At 44.6% G+C, this 18,101-nt stretch overlaps 1 protein-coding gene across 16 annotated transcripts in view; it reads right to left on the bottom strand.

The window, feature by feature from the left end:
• Positions 1-18,101, bottom strand: part of LOC129654638 (GON-4-like protein) — a 90,826-nt gene that overhangs the window by 3,867 nt on the left and 68,858 nt on the right. For all 16 annotated transcript variants that reach the window (XM_055584021.1, XM_055584022.1, XM_055584020.1 and 13 more), the window contains 10 exons: positions 17,686-17,830; positions 16,457-16,607; positions 12,388-12,504; positions 10,275-11,978; positions 8,876-9,131; positions 8,069-8,253; positions 7,015-7,212; positions 5,668-5,811; positions 772-915; positions 545-664 (listed from right to left, as the gene is read on the bottom strand). In XM_055584021.1, coding sequence (XP_055439996.1) covers positions 545-664; positions 772-915; positions 5,668-5,811; positions 7,015-7,212; positions 8,069-8,253; positions 8,876-9,131; positions 10,275-11,978; positions 12,388-12,504; positions 16,457-16,607; positions 17,686-17,830 — 3,164 coding nt within the window. The remainder of the gene's footprint in view (positions 1-544; positions 665-771; positions 916-5,667; positions 5,812-7,014; positions 7,213-8,068; positions 8,254-8,875; positions 9,132-10,274; positions 11,979-12,387; positions 12,505-16,456; positions 16,608-17,685; positions 17,831-18,101) is intronic.

Below are 18,101 nucleotides of genomic sequence, written 5' to 3'. Positions count from 1 at the left end.
AAAGAGAGCAACGAGCACAAGCGGGCTCTGGAGCCAAAAGACCCCTCCCTAATCAAACATGAGACCCTGGGAATGGCCCCTCTTGGCACTTCAGTGTCCTCTTCTGTAAAATGCAAACAAAACAATCTTTTCACAGGGTAACTATGAGAATTAACTGAATAATCCCTGTAAAATACAGGAGATACATGATGCTTTGGAATATGGCTAGGTATCAGTTGTTGTCATTACTAAAATGCGGAATCCTGGAGAACCAGGATTCCTATTTTTCACAGGAACAGAAAGGAAGACCCAAGGGCAAGCGAAGTTATCTCTGAGCCACAGAAACAGATCCTTCTAATGAGTTAATCGTGGGGGGACCTCTTCAGCCACTGCACTGTTCTTCCCATGGGCTCAGGGTGTACCGCACAGCAGCCCGACCTGACCTGAGGTTCCTGCTCCATGGCCGCCTCAGCTCACCGAGGCGTGGCACCACCCTACGCCAGAGAACCACTTAGACAGAAAATGCAAGGCTCGACTCAGGATAATCCCCGACAACCGGGCGTACCTTATCGTGATTTTGGACCCCAATCTCTTTCCTTCTTTTGTTCTTTGAGGCTGTGGGTATCTTGGGAGGTTCCTCTTCCTCTTCCACATCAGGCAGTGCCACTTCTTCAAAGCCATCAAACTGGGGAGGAGTTGGTCCCACTCAACAAAGACTCTGGGCAGATGTCCCTCCTACATATGACCTGACCTTCCCCCTGGACACCCCCACTGCAGCCTCACGGCCTATACCTCATACTCCTTCTCCTCGGTCCAATTGATCTCTTCAAAGTCACCCATCCGGCTAGCTGCTGGGCGCAGATGGTCAAAGAAGATGGAGAACTCATCCTGTAGGTGGTCGTGGCCCTTGAGAAGCTGCCACATCTGTGTCTTGAGCTGGGGAGAGTTGCAGAAGGAAAGATGAAGTCTCCAGAGCCTCTCTAGACCACCATTCCAAATCAATCCAATATACTTCTGAGATCTACTTTCCTTATCAACTGGGAGACACACAGAAGATGCTCTTTGATTACGAACTCCTAAACTCCCTCTCCCTCCTTGCTTGCCTACACAGGAGTACAGGCATATCTCGATTTAGTGTCTTTGCTTCATCGCGCCTCAGATACAGCATTTTGGTTTTTCTGTTTTTGTTTTTTTAACAAACTGAAGGTTCATTGCAACCCTGGGTCAAGCAAGTCTATCAGCACCAATTTTCCAACATCATCTGTTCATTTTGTGTCTCTGTGTCCCATTCTGATACTTCTCACAATATTACAAAATTGTTTATTATGTCTATAATGACGATCTGTGATCAATGACCTTTGATGTTACTACTGTAATTGCTTGGAAGCACCATGCATCTCACCCAAAAGAGACCGTGGACTTGTTCTGTTCTGATTGTGCGTGTTCTGATTGCTCCACTGACCCAACAGTTTCGCCATCTGTCTCCCTCTCCTTGGGCCTCTATTCCCTGAGACACGCCAATATTGAAATTAGGCCAGTTTCACTTGAATACTTAGGGCCTATAAAGCCTCTAAGTGTTCAATGGAAAGCTACAGATACACACCTCTCACTTTAAGTCAAAAGCAACAAATGATTAAGCTTAGTCAGGAAGGCACGCCTATAGCCAAGGCAGATTGAAAACTAGGCCTCTTGTGCCAAACAGCCATGAACGCGAAGGAAAAGTTCTTGAAGGAAATTAAAAGTGATAAGAAAGCAAAACAGCTTTCTTGCTGATATGGAGAAAGTTTTGTCGTCTAAGATCAAACCAGAAGATCAAATCAGTGACAACATTCTATTAAGTCAAAGCCTATTCCAGAAAAAGGCCTTGTTGTTGTTTAGTTGTTCAGTCCACGCCCGACTCTTTGCCACCCCAAGGACTGACTGTAGCCCGCCAGGCTCCTCTGTCCGTGGAATTTCCCAGGCAAGAATACAGGAGTGGGTTGCCACTTGTTTCTCCAGGGAACCTTCCTGGCACAAAGGTGGAAACGGAGTTGCCTGGGACTCTCATGCTTGGGAAAGAGGCAAGTAAATTCTTTACTACAGAGCCACCTGGGAAGCCCCCAAACCCTAATTCTCTCCAATTTTATGAAGGCTGAGACAGGTGAAGAAACCTGCAGAAGCAAATTTTGAAGCTAGAAAAAGTGGTTCATAGAGTTTAAAGAAAGAAGCCATCTGTACAACATGAAAGTGTAAGATGAAATAGCAAGTGCTAATGTAAAGCTACAGCAAGTTATCCAGAAGAGAGTTACACTAACAACAGATTTTCAGTGTAGAAAAAGACTTTTATTGGAAGAAGATGCCATCTATGACTTGTAACTAGACAGGAAAAGTCATGCCTGACTTCTAAGCTTCAAAGGACAGGCTGACTCTTTGATTAGGGGCTAACATAGCTGGTGCCTTTAACTTGAAACCAATGTTCATTTACCACTCCAAAAATCCTACCGTCCTTCCAAACTGTGCTGAATCTACTCTGCTTCTACTCGTTTAAATGGAACAACAAAGCCTGGGCGACAGCACATCTGTGGACAGCATGGTTTACTGAACATCTGAAGCCCTCCGCTGAGACCTACTACTCAGGAAACAATGAGACCTACTACTCAGGAAACAATCCTTTGAGAACACTATTGCTCACTGACCATACATCTGGTCACCCAAGAGCTCTGATGGAGACGTACAAGGAGATTAATGTTTTCGTGCCTGCTAGCAAAAGAACCATCATGCAGCCCATGGATCAAGGAGTAATTTCTAATTTCAAGTCTCAGTACTTCAGAAATACATTTCATAAGGCTACAGCTGACACAGATAGTGATTCCTCCAATGGATCCGGGGAGAGAAAACTGAAAACCTTCTGGAAAAGATTCACCATTATAGATACCATTAAGAACATCTGTGGTTCACAGGAAGAGGTCCAAATAGTCAACACTGACAGGAGTTTGGAAGAAGTTGATTTCAACACTCACAGGTGACTTTGAGGGGGTTCGAGATTTCAATGGAGGGAGTAACGGCAGATGTGACAGGAGCAGCATGAGGACTAAGCCAGCTGTGCCTGCGGATGGGGCTAAACGCTGCATCCCACACGAGACCTGAGCGGCAAGAAGTCACTTCTTGCAGATGAACAAAAAGAGGTTTCTTGAAATGGAATCTACTCCTGGTGAAGCTGCTGCTATGAAGACTGTTGAAATGGCAACAAAGGATTTAGAACGTTACATAAACTTAGTTGATAAGGCAACAGCAAGGTTTGAGGGGACTGACTCCAATTCTGAAAGTTTTACTCTAAGTAAAACGCTACAGAGAAATCATTCATGAAAGGAAGAGCCCATCAGTGGAGCAAACTTCATTGTTTTAGGAAATTGTGGGGACTTCCCGGGTCATCCAGTGGCTTAGGCTCCACACTCCCAATGCAAGAGGTCCAGGTTTGATGGGTGGTCAGGAAAGTAGATCCCACGTGCTGCAACAAAAGATCCCGCATGCCATAACTAAGACCTAGTGCAGGCAAATAAATGTTTTTTAAAGAAAGAAAGAAAAAAAAATTGCCACATCCACTCTAATCTTCAGCAACCACTACCTGATCAGTCAGCACCAACAATACTGAGGCAAGACCCTCCAGCAACAAAAAGATGACAACTTGCTAAAGACTTGGATGCTGATTAGCATTTTTTTTTTGGCTGTTGTGTGCAGAATTCAAGATCTTAGTTCCCTGACCAAGGATTGAACCTAGGCCCTGTGAAATGGAAGCTTGGAGTCTTAACCACTGGACCACCAGGGAATTCCCTAGCATTTTTTTAAAGTTGAAATATACTTGATTTACAAATTGTGAACACTTTTTAAGTAACGTATGTACAGTTTTTAAAGCATAATGCTGCTGCATACTTAATAAACTATGGTTGGGCTTCCCTGGTGGCACTGTGGGTAAAGAATCTGCCTGCCAGTGCAGGATACACAGTGATGTGGGTTCAATCCCTGGGTTGGGAAGACCCCCTGGAGTAGGAAATGGCATCCCATTCCACTATTCTTGCCTGGAAAATTCCATGGAGAGAGGAGCATGGTGGGCTACAGTCCATGGGATTGCAGAGAGTCAGACACACACACTTCACTGAGCACACACGCACTTCACTTCATCGTGTACACATAATTTGTACACGCACTGGGTAACCAAAAAATCCATGTGACTCACTTTACTGCAATATTTACTGTATTATGATGGTCTGGAATTAAACCTGCAATGTCTCTGAGGTATGCCTGAATTATTACTTTTTTAACTGATATATATAGTTGATTCACAATATTGTCAACATTCTGTTAGTTTCAGGTGTACAGCACAGTGATTCAGTATGTCTGTATACACACACACAAACATATATACACACACACATATATATATATTATATATATATATACACTTTTTCAGACTCTTTTCTCTTACAGGCTAATACAAAATACTGAGTATAGTTTTCTGTGCTATACAGTAGATCCCCATTGGTTACCTATTTTATACACAGTAGTGTGAACATGTTAATCGCAAACTCCTAATTTATCACCACACCCAACCTTTCCCCTTTGGTGACTATAGGTTTTCTATATTATAAACCAAATGTTTTCTATACTTAGTATGATAAGTATACTTATCAAGTGAATTAAATCATACTTCACTTAGTATGATAATCTCTAGATCCATCCATATTACTGGAAATGGCAATATTTCATTCTTTTTTATAACTGAGTAATATTTCATTGTGTATATATAGGTCTTTGGGCTTCCCTGGTAGCTCAACTGGTAAAGAATCAGCCTGCAATGCAGGAGACCCCAGTTCAATTCCTGGGTCAGGAAGATTAACTGGAGAAGGTAACAGAAACCCACTCCAGTATTCTGGCTTGGAGAATTCCACGGACTGTATAGAATGGTACACAAAGAGTGGGACACGACTAACCGACTTTCATTTCACTTCAAATAGGTCTTCATTCATTCCTCCATCAATGCACATTTAGGGAGCTCCCATGTGGCACCCCACTCCAGTACCCTTGCCTGGAAAATCCCATGGACAGAGGAGTCTGGTGGGCTACAGTCCATGGGGTCGCTAAGAGTTGGACACGACTGAGCGACTTCACTTTCATTTTTCACTTTCACGCATTGGAGAAGGAAATGGCAACCCACTCCAGTGTTCTTGCCTGGAGAATCCCAGGGATGGGGGAGCCTGGTGGGCTGCCGTCTATGGGGTCGCACAGAGTTGGACATGACTGAAGTGACGTAGCAGCAAGTCTTGGTTAGACGTGCCTGCATTAACAGGTCTGATTCCCAGTGACACTCACTACTCACTAGCCCTGCCTTACTGGTCCCCAGCTCAGGCACTAACTCAACACAGAGCAAGGAGGGAAACCAACCATCCACCCAGACCATCACCTCCTTCCCTAAACTTCCCTTCCAGGGTATTTATAGCATTCTTGAGCCTGTGAGAAGCAGTCAGGCTCTGGTTTCAGATAGTAACCACCTCACCCAAGTGTTTTATGCCTTAGGTAAGCCTAAAACCTCCTTTCCATCTTCATCCCCTCCAGGAAGTCCATTGCTCAGAAGCGAGGATTGCTAAGGGAAGGGAGAATGAAGGGCCAGAAGCCAAGATGACAATGGAAGGGGAGCAGGACAGGACAGAATACCTCAGTGATCTCCTGGGGCAAGCAGTCTGCACAGCTCTGGAGAACCTTGATGATCTTCTGGTGGTGTGAGGGGTTCTCTGCAAAGCAAATTTCCAGCTGCCGAAGAAACTTGCGACTCTTCTCAAAAGCCTGCTGCTCTTCAAACTACCAGAGTGGAAAGGGGGCAAAAGAGGAGTCATCTCTGCAGCCTGAGAAGGACGTGAGAGCTCTACACATAAAAACCAAGAAAAAATGTGCTGGAGGCATAGGGGATGACAACGCTCTGGTTTACAACAGTGAGATCTTTTTGTTTTTTGGCCTCACCACAAGATTTGTGGATCTTAGTTCTCCAATCAGGGATTGAACCTGGGCCCCAGCAGTGAAAGTGCCAAGCCCTAACCACTGGACTGCCAGGGAATTCCCTGTAAGTTTTTTTTTTTTTTAAGACCCTAGCATCTATCTACTTTGGGTTACTGGCATCTACCGACTCAAGAAAACTAAGATGTAAATGAAAGATTTAAGAGTTCTATATCTCAAGTTGCTTACAGTTTTCAAAGATTGTGAGATCAGACACATGCCAGTTTACCAAGTATTTTCACGTATGTATTCATTTGATCCTCATAATGATAAAGAAAAAATTATGTATAATCATCCCATGACCAATAACTGCTTTAAGACTATCAGGCTAATAACAATATGAACATAATAATATAATAATATCATATCCATTACTCCTGTGTTTATCCATCATGACAAGAAACCCAGAACTACGGGGCTATCCCTCAAGTTCAGACACTTATTCTCCAACATTTCAAATGTCATGTAACCACTGTGGCATTCCCAAACCACTGTGTATAAAACTGCAACATTACCACTATAAACCATTAAATATATGTTACTGTTTATATATTTTATCACTTTTATAACATATATATTTACAATATACAATATACTATTTAACACCTGCCCTTCCCCATGAGAATATAGGCTCCATGAAGGCAAAGGATTTTAGTCTTTTATAATTATTACATTTCTAGTACCTAGAACTCTGCCCGAAACAGCAGGTACTCAATAAATATTTGTTGAATGAAAGCCTATTTTGCAACAGTGAGGAGCAAAGGGTTATGATATACCTAAGGTCTCCACTCAATGGTCAAAGCCTTCACTCCACATGGAAAGAAAAGGAGAGAACAGGAGCTGGGAAGACCATCCCTTGAAAAGGAGGTGGCTCTCGTGATCCTGGTCTAGGGGAAGGCCATCTACGGAAACAGCCAGGAGTCTGGAACAGTCCTGATCAACACGACCCAAGCCAGTCCTGCTCTGACCCAGGGATCCTATTGTGTGCTCTTTGCCCCCCTCTCTACTTACTAATCCACAGGCCAGTGCTTGCTCAGGCAACAGGAAAGCAGCAAAGTCCTTCAGCAGCTGAGGCCAGTCTTGGAGCAGAATTTGCAGGCTCTTGTAGAGATCCACAGCTGTCTGCCTCTGAGTGCTTGACTCAAACTCATAGATGACCTGAAGGAAGTCTTCATACTTGCCAGGGATATGCTGCAGGGCTTCTCGGACCTATATGAGAGGACTTTCAATCATCCAATCCCCTTTCATTGGGCCCCAAGAAATGATGGGACAGAGGAAGGAGGAAGAATTACTGTTAAAGAGCTCCAGATTATCCGTCAGAGGCTACTCCTCTGACAGGTCCTAAGATCTGATGATTAATGGAGGCCACAGGGCCATGAGCAAGGCAGAGCTCTTTTTCTGACAGCGAGGAATGGGAAAATTTCTGTTTTCCAGGGATTACAGTGCTACCCGCAAAATCAGGTAAACTTTTCTCTAGCTCACAGCCTGGACCTCTCCTTCCTGGTTTCACCTCCATGTTGAAATAGATAAGGAGTGCTTGCTACATGTATTTCAGCATGGTATCATCTGAGGGTAAATAATACATAAATTAGGAATGTTAGTAAAATATCAGGAACAAGAAAACCCATGATTGTTATTGCTAGAACTCCACTTGCTGGGGGTATAAAGAATTAGGTGGTTACCAAAAGAATGAGATAGGGACCACTGAGAAAAACAGGCAGGTTCATGACCCTGAAGATCACTGAGGCCCACTTTCTGGTCAGTGTACATGCTGTTCCTCTGAAGCCAAGGGCTCAGGTAAGGTCCTTATTAGTCTACTCTCTCAGGGATGATGCTGAAATCACCTTTCCCCAGGTTCAGGGCAACAGAGGGGTAGTATGATGGGCAGGAATAATAAATCGGCTGAAGACTGAACTCGGTGTCCTTGTGGTTTCACTCACACAGTTCTTTTGGTATTTCCAGGAAAACAAAGGTAGAGGCAGAGAAGGCTCCTGTGCAGCCTGAAAGGCAGACTTCATTTTAAAAACAGAGGGGCTGGTAGGAACAGGAAGCAGCATTTGCCTACCCTGGTCAGATAAGCCTGAGCAAAAGCCAAATCCTTCTGCTCCCGGAGTGGATCTCGCTCAAGGATGTCCTCATCATACAGCAACAGCAGCTTGGAGGTGTCCTTGCTGGCCCGGGCCCGACTGCCTCGCTTGCTGCGAGCTCGATGATTACTCCGGCCCTTCCCAGCAGCTTTGATGCTCTCTCCTTAGGATACACATGAAAACAACTGTTTCTCTGTCCTTGCAACCTCTGCTCTTCCCAACTTATCAAATGCACCCTCCCCATCAACTCCCCTAATCAACATTACATAGTAATTTGCGAGAAAAGCTGCTGGAAAAAGGCTATGACAGGTACGTCTCTTCCTGTAAAGTCAGCTCTATGCAGAGTCAACAACATGACTGCACCAACTGGGATGTAATGAGCTGCTTAGCTACTGCATATTGAACACAGAAGTCTGAAGAGTGGGTGTGGTCTGATGCTGGGCTCTCAGGGATTATGCCCTGGTGAGGAACAAGCAGCACTTTCTGAAATAAACATAGCTCTTGACGTAATACATGACATGTGAATTAAGAACCAGTATAAAAACTTGCATGAACAGAGTACAAATCTACCAGCTGATGGAGAGTCAAATTTTAAATTTCTGAGCATCTCTTCCCTACAACGGCAGCATGTTAAACATCTATTTGGGAGAAGGGTGACTGGCAGGCAGGATCCAGAGGATTTCTTCTGGGAACTGGCACCTGTTTTATAAGCTAGCCACTCTGCACATGTCCTGAGTCAATGAGACCTCCTGAGACCCGCCCCCACTCAGGCCTGTCCTACTCACCTGGTGGGGTCCTGCTGGTCTCCACTTCTGGAGCAGCCTTTGGGGAGTCAAAGGTGGCAGGAGGCTTCTCGGCAGGGTCTCCGATGGCTTCGTCCATCATTTCATCCTCCTTCTGCAGGTTTTCCATTCCCTCTGCTTCTTCTTCCTCTTCTTCCTCAGGCTCAGAATTCTCTTCCTGGGAGTTCTCTTCCTCAGACTCACCCTCCTGACTCATGCGCCTTTCAGATGCAAGCCAAGTCAGCTTCTCCATTGTTTCCTGCAAACCCCCCCAAAGAGTGTGCATGAGGGCTGTAATAGCCCACCATGGGCTGACTGCACCAAGTTTCTCAGAAGGAACTGCGGCTAATCAACTGGTGAGGGAGGGTGAGAAGCGGATGGTAAAGGGGGTGATCGGGGTTTTTTGGTTTTGTTTTTTGGCCACACTGTACAGCATGAGGGATGTTAGTTCTGTGAAATATTTCTTGCCATACCGGAGGACAAAAAATGTCACAGCTATCAGTGATTCATGGCCTCCTAATGTGAATGAGGGCTCTCAAAAGGGAACACAAGGCCTACAATCCAGAAGATGCCAACGCCCAGTGACTGGTGAGGAACTGGAGGGGAGTGGGTGTCATGCAAGAGCAGCCAACCACCATCCTCTCCACCCTTTAAGGTGACAGGAAACAGGATTTGGCCCCAGATAGCTCAGGTGCATATGAAAGGAATGAATTCAGTGAGCCCAGAGGCTCCATCTTGCCACACATAGAAGAACACTAAATTCCTTAACTTGACTTGATACCTGGTTCTCCTTACTACTTAATAATAATCTCTGATGTTCAGACTTCCTACCCTCTTTGTTGCCAACTGTATATAGCCTGACTCCCCCTCCTGCTTCCTCAGAGCAGTTTTCTCAGAGAACTGAGATGCTACCTCCCAAGTTCAGAATCCTTAACATTCCTACCAAATAAAATAATTCTCTACTTTGAGGTTATGATTAATTTTTTAGTCAACAGTTTCCTGACCAGAAATCGAACCCAGTTCTAAGCAGTGAAAACACCAAGTCCTAACCACTGGACCACCAGGGAGTCCCTGAGCAGATGAGCTTTGAAAAGTCTCCTCTGAAGGTAATTTTCCTTTGCCAGGGTCCATACTTATGACCCTTTTTCTTTTTTTAGTCATTTAAATTGTGCTCAGGAAATTCAATTTAATATTTAAATGAGTTTAAATCCAATATAATATGTAACATTTAACTCTTCCCTCTCCTCTCACCTCAACTCCCAAACTATGCTCCGTAATACATTCAAAAGTCAAAAATGATTTTTTGACTATCTCTAGTGCAAAAAGCAAGCAGGTGGCCTATCAATAAATTAAATCTATTACTGAATCCACAAAATATTGGAGAAGAGTGCCCAACTCTCACCTGGAGTTCTGGGACAGAAAGTACAGATTCCTCAGAAGCTGATGACATCTCGTCTTCCTCATCCTGGGTAAGGTCATCAAAGTCCTCTTCTTCCTCTTCCTCTGGCCCATCCTTCTCTCCTGCAGTTTCTGGTCCTGCTGGGGTCCCCACTGACTGACCATCAACGCTGGATAAGTCTTCGGGCTTCCCCAGAGGGCTGCTAAGCACCATTTCAGGGTCAGTGGAGAAGGAAGCATCCCTTGGGGACCCTTTGCTCACATCGCCTGAGTTTCCTTCACCAGGAGGCGCTTGAGAAGCCGAAAAGGTTTGAGCTGCTTGACTCCTCTCCTCCTCCTGTTGGAGGCCTGTCTGTTTCTTCCCCTCTCTAGGCCTGCTTGACTCCTCACTTGGGAAGCCAGTGTCCAACTCCACAGAGTGTTCTTCTTTGATTTCCTCATGGCTGCCCTGCTCCAGGGATCCACCACAGGTGTCCTCCCCAGGGTCTTTAGGCTCCATCTTAACGATTTCCTCTAAATCCTCAGGGCAGGTGGTCAGAGATTCTCGGAAGCCCTGAGGCAGTGGTTCAGGGGCCTGTCTCCCCTCCTCTGTTTTCACAATAGTCCAGCCATAAGTGCTGCTCTCCGACAACTTTTCCTGGCACACTCTGTCTGTAGCTGGAGGTCCTGGGCTGTGCTCCTCTTTGGGGAAGACAGCAGCACAGAGAGGAGAGAGTTCCCGAGGTTCTAATTTGGGTTCGAGGCCTTGAAAGGCATTTTTCCCCTCAGCCAAAGGACAACCTATGTCTACATTCACTGGGGCTTTATCTTCAGGAGTAGATGGTACAGAAAGATTCACAGGGGTACCAGAGACAATTAAGGGAGGGATGGAGGAGGCCACAAGGGGCTGGTTCAATGAACAGGGGAAGGGAGTGGGGTTAACCAGCAGGGTGGTGATGGGGATGGTCTGAGGACTCTGGGCCACAGCTGCACTGACAGGCTGCACCACGTTGCAGCCGCTGCCGAGGCTCACAACCTTTACCGTGGTGGCAGGAACAGTGAAGAAAACAGGCGCAGGGTGGATGAGAGGGGCAGGCTTCAGACAGACAGAGGCCTTGGGTCCCTTTCTCTTGGAGGCTCTCCGTTTCACACATGGCTTTCGAAACTTAGAAGGAGCAAGTGAGGGCAGCATTAGCTTGGGCACAGGGGCGGAGGACAGCAGGGTCTGCGGCTCAGGCAGAGGGAAGCTGGTCCTGGCCTCAGCAGCTGTAGCTGGCAGCGCTGCTGGAGACTCAAAACTATCCCCCCCAGGGGCCCCCAGAGGAGGGCCGCCTGGCACCGCCTGTAAGACCGTGGCTGGCTGGATCAGGGGAGGAATCCGGACCACCATTTTGCTTGGAGGGGCTTCTGAGTGAGCTGACCTAGCTGGTGTCTTCCCAGAGCTGGAGCTAGGCTGGAGAGAGGGGCTGGGTCCAAAAAAGAAGGGCTTCAGGGTTGAGGACCGCTTCTGTCTCCAAGCCTTCCTAGAAAAACGGTTGGCAACTGGCTTCAGCTTCAGGACTACACCCTTAGGCAGCAGCAGTGGATACCGAGTTTCACTCTCTAGTTCCGAGCTGCCTTTTCCTAGGCCTGGGTCTGAGTTGATCTCAGTGGTTCCGGTCACATTTCCGACCTCTCTGGCACCATCTGCTATACGCCGCAGTTCCTCCTGGATGGACGGCAGACTGGCCTAGTGGGAACAAGGACACTCAGATCTAGCCCATGCTAGAATGAGAGGAAAATAATTGGGCTTTCTAGATATTATGTGCCTTTACAGGACAGTCTTAAGACATCTTTTAAGAAGGATTTTTCTGCAGAATAGCAGATATTTGTAAGAAGACTACATCCCGATTTTATACTCTAGAAACTCCTTAAATTTCCTTTAAGAAACTATCATTTTAACCACTATTGTTAAAAGGTTAGAGAATCCCCAGTGGGGGATGGAGGGAGGTGGAGAAATAGGAGAGGAAAGGTGATTGAAGATTTCTTAAGTCCTAATTCTACAGCTAAAGCAGCAGAGTGTAAAGCAGGCCTTGAACATCCTGCCAGGTCCATAGTGACCTTCTGCTCCTGACACACTTTGAGGAGGACCGCTGTACCTTTAACCAGAACGGAAGCCGGTGTTCTTCCCTCTCTACAGGCGGCTTCCACTGATGCGGCTGGATCTCTTCACAGCACTTCATTAAGATGGGCAGCTGTTTGGTCTTCTTATAAAACTGAGTGTGAAGAAATAAAGCAAGAGTCACATTCCTTCTAGAAACTGCTCTCGTCAGGCTGGGGAGTGTGGTGGGCAGTGGTCTGAGAAACATCCACCCACACACATACATATATATATACACACACACAAATAGCATATACTGACTGCTCTGTATTTCAAATTAAGCTCATCTCCAATTAATAAATATTTTATCATTACTTAGTATCTTCTGATAAGCTTTATTCTGGTCACCAGAAAAGCTTAGGTCACAGAGAAAAGGAAGCAGATGGTTAGTCATCTTTTCGAAAATTTGCTCCTGCTCAGCAGCCACAATGGGAGTGCCTTATTAATCCTTATCCTGACCACAGGGAAGCTTCCCTTTAAGCAAATAATGGTGCAAGGAATATTGGAAGGAAAGGAAAGAAGAACGGAAAGACTGAGACAGCTCAGTTTTCAGAGCAAACGAAGAGGGGAATGAGCTTGCACTGACAATAAGCACTAGGCACTGCGCTACAAGCCGAGCATACAGATCAGGAGGCAACCCCTGCTCCCAAGGAGCTTATAGACAGCGGAAGAGACAGTCAAGTAGAAACCAATGATGAGGGACTTCCCTGGTGGTCAAGTGGTGAAAGATCTACCTTCCAGTGCAAGGGACTAGGTTCAATCCCTGCTCAGGGAATTAAGATTCCACATGCCTCAAGGCAACTAAGCCCATCGCCACAACTATTCACGCTGTGCTCTCGAGGCCAGAGCAGCAACTACGGAAGCCTGCATGCCCTGGAGCCTGTGCGCCACAAGAGAAGCCACCGCAACGAGAAGCCTGTGTATAGCAACTAGAGTAGCCCCCACTCATCACAACCTAGAGAAAAGCTCATACAGCAACAAAGACCTAGCACAGAAAAATAAATAAATAAATTATAAAAGAAAACAAACAAAAAAAACAGGCAGATTAAACACATCCATTTGTCTCTATTCCCTGTGAAACCCCAAGAAAACAACAGATAGGAAATTTTTAAAGATAAAAGCCTGAAAGGAGAAATGAAATAAAAGGTAAAAGTAACATCTTCAAAGCTAAAGAGCCGACAGATGAGTGGCAAGTGACACAGGACAATGAAGAAAGCCAAATACCTAGAAAAGGTAAGGGCCAACTAAACTGACGTCAAAGACAGGCAAAAGGATAAGACAACAGATACCTCCAGAAGTGGAAGAATTAAAAACAGGTCAAGATAAGAAAGACAAGTTTTAAATTTTAAATTTGTTGAAGGGGCAGTGAGACCCTGAATGCTCCCTCTTGTTTGATGGAGCCCTACCCTGGCAGAAGCATGGTGGAAAGGACGTTCTCTGAACTGAGGCTGTCGGGCATACTAAGGACAGGTGTGCAATGCTGGCCCAGGACACGTGAGAAAACTCTAGCCTCCTTCCTCTACTGCTTTCCCACAGGCCTCTGCCACTGGCTATTAAAGAATATTCAATAAACAACAACAAAAGCTATTAGATATTATGACAGAAGAAGGAATGACTCACTTCAGCAGAAGGGTTAGAAAAAAAGATGAAATAATATCCCAGAAAATACAATAAGAAGACAGAGTGATGGGAGAAAAGAAGAAAGACAAGATGAGAAGACTAGCCTGAGAGGCCTAACATCAGACCACTGAGCACCACAGGAGACAACAGACCAGAAGAAGGGGAGGAAACCAGCAATGCAAAACTCAAGTACATTTCCCAATACTGGAACCTATGAGTTTCCAAAGTTAAGTTCATCAAGTACCTGGCATAATTAGTAAAACCAGACACATAGTAAGGTATATTATCATGAACTTCAAAACACTGGCGAAAAAAGAAAATCCTATGTACTCCTAGAGGAAGAGAAAAAAACACGTGTCATATAAAGGTTCAAGAGTCAAAAGAACATCAACTTTCCAAAGAGCCAGTGCTAGAAACTAGATGAAAATGGAGTCCTTCAATTGTTCTGACTAGAGTGATTTTCAACCCCGAATGTTAAACTCACTAAAGTGGGAGAAAAGAACACAGACATATTTAAAACTTTTCATTTTTAATAATTATAGTTTCATAGACAGGTCTTATGTACATTTGTTACAAAGTAACAATAGTTATATATAAAAACTAGGTATACAGCACAATAGCAAAACTAGGAAATTGCATTGGTCAAGTCATGTCATGATGCACCATGAACACAAGCAATATAAATCTAAAAATTTTTTTCTCAAATATAGGACTTGCTCCACTAAAACAAGGCCAAAAAGTTGTGGGATTCAGAAATAAGAGGATCCGGACTTCCCTAGCGGTCCAGAGGTTAAGAATCCACCTGACAGGGCAAGGGGACATGGGTTCCATCCCTACTCCCAGAATATTCCACATGCCACAGGCAACTAGTCCCACGCAACACTTCTGAGCCCATGTGCTAAGACTACTGAAGCCCGCATAGCCTGCAGCTTGTGACCTAAAACAAGAAAAGCCACTGCAATGAGAAGCCCACACACCACAACTGGAGGGCAGCCCCAGCTCTGCACAACTAGAGAAAAGCCTGTGAAGCAACGAAGAACCAGCACAGTGAAAAAAGAAATAAAAATACTTCTAAAGACAGAAAGAAGAGGATCCAACACAAATAAGAGGTGAAATGAAACCCCCAGGAAAATCGTGAAGAAAAAGCCAAAGACATGAGTGCAGCAAGCCAAGAGAGCAGCATGGGTAGAGCGGAGCAGGACCAGAGCGCTCTGGGAACGGCTTCTTCAGGACGATGCAGGTGACAGCGGAGCACCTGAAATACCTGAACACGCTGAAGAGAGATTTATAAAACTTAAGCAGACTTCAGTGAAACTGGTAATAAATACATAGCAAAACCAAGTCCCACTCACCCTCCAAAACTGCAATCATTAACTCCAAGAGAAACAAAATATTCAGCAGGAAAAGCAAGGTAATCATGATACACTACCTGGCTCAGCTGTGAGTTTTTACACACTGCTTATAAACTCTGGAAAAATCCAACTTACACTGTGCTATAACTGAGGTGAAGCAGTGAGAGAGCATGGAGAGAACTGTCTTCATCTTCCATGGTTTCAGTTTAACAGAGAAGGCCCAAATCCAAAAAGTCAAATGATAGCAATTCTAAGCATGCTACCTAGATCCTAGATTAGAGGTAAATGGACCATCCCTGCAGAAACCTCGCTTAGCAGGAAATAGGGAGAAAAATGATTGTTTTTCATGACAAGATTCACAGAGATATTTTACTCTTTAGAGCAGTGGTCCCCAACCTTTCTGGCCCCAGGGACCAATTCTGCGGAAGGCAATTTTTCCACAGGACAGGGGCAGGGGACCCATGGATGGTTTTACGATGATTCTCATAAGAAGCTGGCAACTGAGACCCTCCTGTGAACGTGGTTCACAGTGGGGTTTGTGCTCCTTTGAGAATCTACGACCACCGCTGATGTGACAGGAGGTGGAGCTCAGGCTGTGCGTGAGCAACTGAGAACAGCTGTAAATACAGGTGAAGCTTAGCTCTCTAGCCTGCCATTTACCTCCTGCTGTGCAGCCGCGTTCCTAACAGGCTATGGACCAGTATCAGTCTGTGGCCTGGGGACCCCCACTTTAAAGTATACTTTATAACTCTGATACAAATATCCAAGTATAAAGAATTAAGAAGGATATAAGTGGACTGTTGCCTACTCTGTGAAGAAGGTTTAGAGTGGGGAAAAAAAATGAACAGCTAGAGGAAAACAAATTTGATAAGTATTTTTACATTTGAACAATTTAGCAGAAATATCCATAACAGGGGAAGAAGACAGTACTCCATAGGAAAATAATAGATCAATGTCCTTGGAAAGGAAAGAGGGCTAGTGTGCAGTTAGGAGGGACTAGCGTTAGATAAAAGGCTATTCACTGAGACTGAGAAAAAGAAAAGGAAAGGCTGCACTCAGCCAAGGCACCTAGTGGAGCGGGCAGGGAGCACTTACTTTAATGATGTTGTCAGGAGCTCTGTTCATGTTGAGGTTCTTGATTCTCACTGTCAGCTGGTGGGCAGTCTTGCAAGTGAGAAGGTACTTGCTGATCAGAGGCTTGGGAAACTCCGTCCCTTCAAAGTGCTTCAGGCCTAAAGCTAACAAACTGAGAAGGGGGCAGTGACACTCAATCTCATTTGACAATCCACCCTGCAAAAAAGCCTCCCAGACGAACTCCACATTCTGCAACCTACTTCTTCTACCTCTAAGTCTTGTACACATTAATGGAAACTCAACAGAAAATTTCAGATAATTACTGAGTACTAAGAAGGGCTATGAGAATAAGACTCAATGAGGAGTTCCCATCAAGTGAGAAGAGGGAAAACCAAGCATAAATCACTAATAAATGTCACAACATGATGTGCTTTACAGTAATAATACAAACAAAGCTTGAGGGAAGAAGAATGGCCCTAAAAAAACAAATATAAAATGAATATTGGGCACCATACTAGACATATTAAATCCACACCAACACTATCTCACAACATAACATACTCAATTACAGTTACCTGTATACGTATTTGCTGATGGAGTGGGGAAACACACATCAAGAGCCAGGAAAGTGTTTATTACCGTTATCAAATAATCTCACTCTTAAGAATTTACCCAAAGAGATAAAAACTCAGAGAGTTTCAAAAGCCCTGTGCACAAAGATCCTTGGTGAAGCCTCATTAAAACAGCTAAACAAGAGAGGGAGGGGAAAAGTGGTAAACAAAAGGACTCTGACAGGGCCATGAATGCTGCCCGAAAGGACAATATACAGAGACAAAGAAAAAGACAATGCTACAGCATGGAATTCAGAAAAAAGGTCAAGAATATATTAAGTTAAAAAGAGCAAAACAAAATCATACTTAAATTGCCAATAGTTACATAAATACACAGAGAAAAATTATTGTGTAAGGGTTGTCAGGATAACGGATAAAAATGTTTCCCTTGAAAATTACCCACTCACAGGATTATGAGGTTAGTTTTTACTATAAAAGACAAAAAACAACTTAAAATGTTTCCAAAAACGTGTATGTCCTCCCCTAAAAAGAGCTGTATTTGGCACTGCTGGGACACGCACACACTGTAGCCCTATGTCCATCTGCACTGCTCTCCTTTGAGTCCATTCCTCATTGTACAGTATAATCTTATTATCTCAGTATATTTTGTGCTTTTCTCCCCACCCAGTAAATCCTTACTTGTCTTCCGCCTTGGTGAAAAAAATCTTATCCTGGGGATTCTTGGCCTTCAGAGAACACACTGGAAGTAACTCTGGATACATGAAAACCTTGCTTGTGGCTAGGATCCAAGCCACTTGCTTCGGCAAACAGGGCAATTTACAGGCTATAAGAAAAAAATTCATGATAAATGAAACTGCAGAACACGAGAGGGCTTCACAAAAGCTTCTGAATGCATCTTGGCATTTAGAGAGAGCCAACCCTAGCTAACGTGATGCCCTTCCATACACATACCCCCCTCCCAAAAGTCTCCACAATCATTCTCAGCCTAACATATACCAAAAAGATAAACTTAAAAATTGTCTTTGTTTCCTGTGTAACAGGAAACAAAGACAACTGTTTGTCTTTGTTTCACTAAGTAACATAAACACTTATAA

This window comes from Bubalus kerabau, chromosome 6, assembly GCF_029407905.1.
Source record: "Bubalus kerabau isolate K-KA32 ecotype Philippines breed swamp buffalo chromosome 6, PCC_UOA_SB_1v2, whole genome shotgun sequence".
Classification (NCBI taxonomy): Eukaryota; Metazoa; Chordata; class Mammalia; order Artiodactyla; family Bovidae; genus Bubalus; species Bubalus kerabau.
The sequence above is the reverse complement of the archived record's forward strand: the minus strand, read 5'-3'. Positions and strand labels throughout refer to the sequence as shown.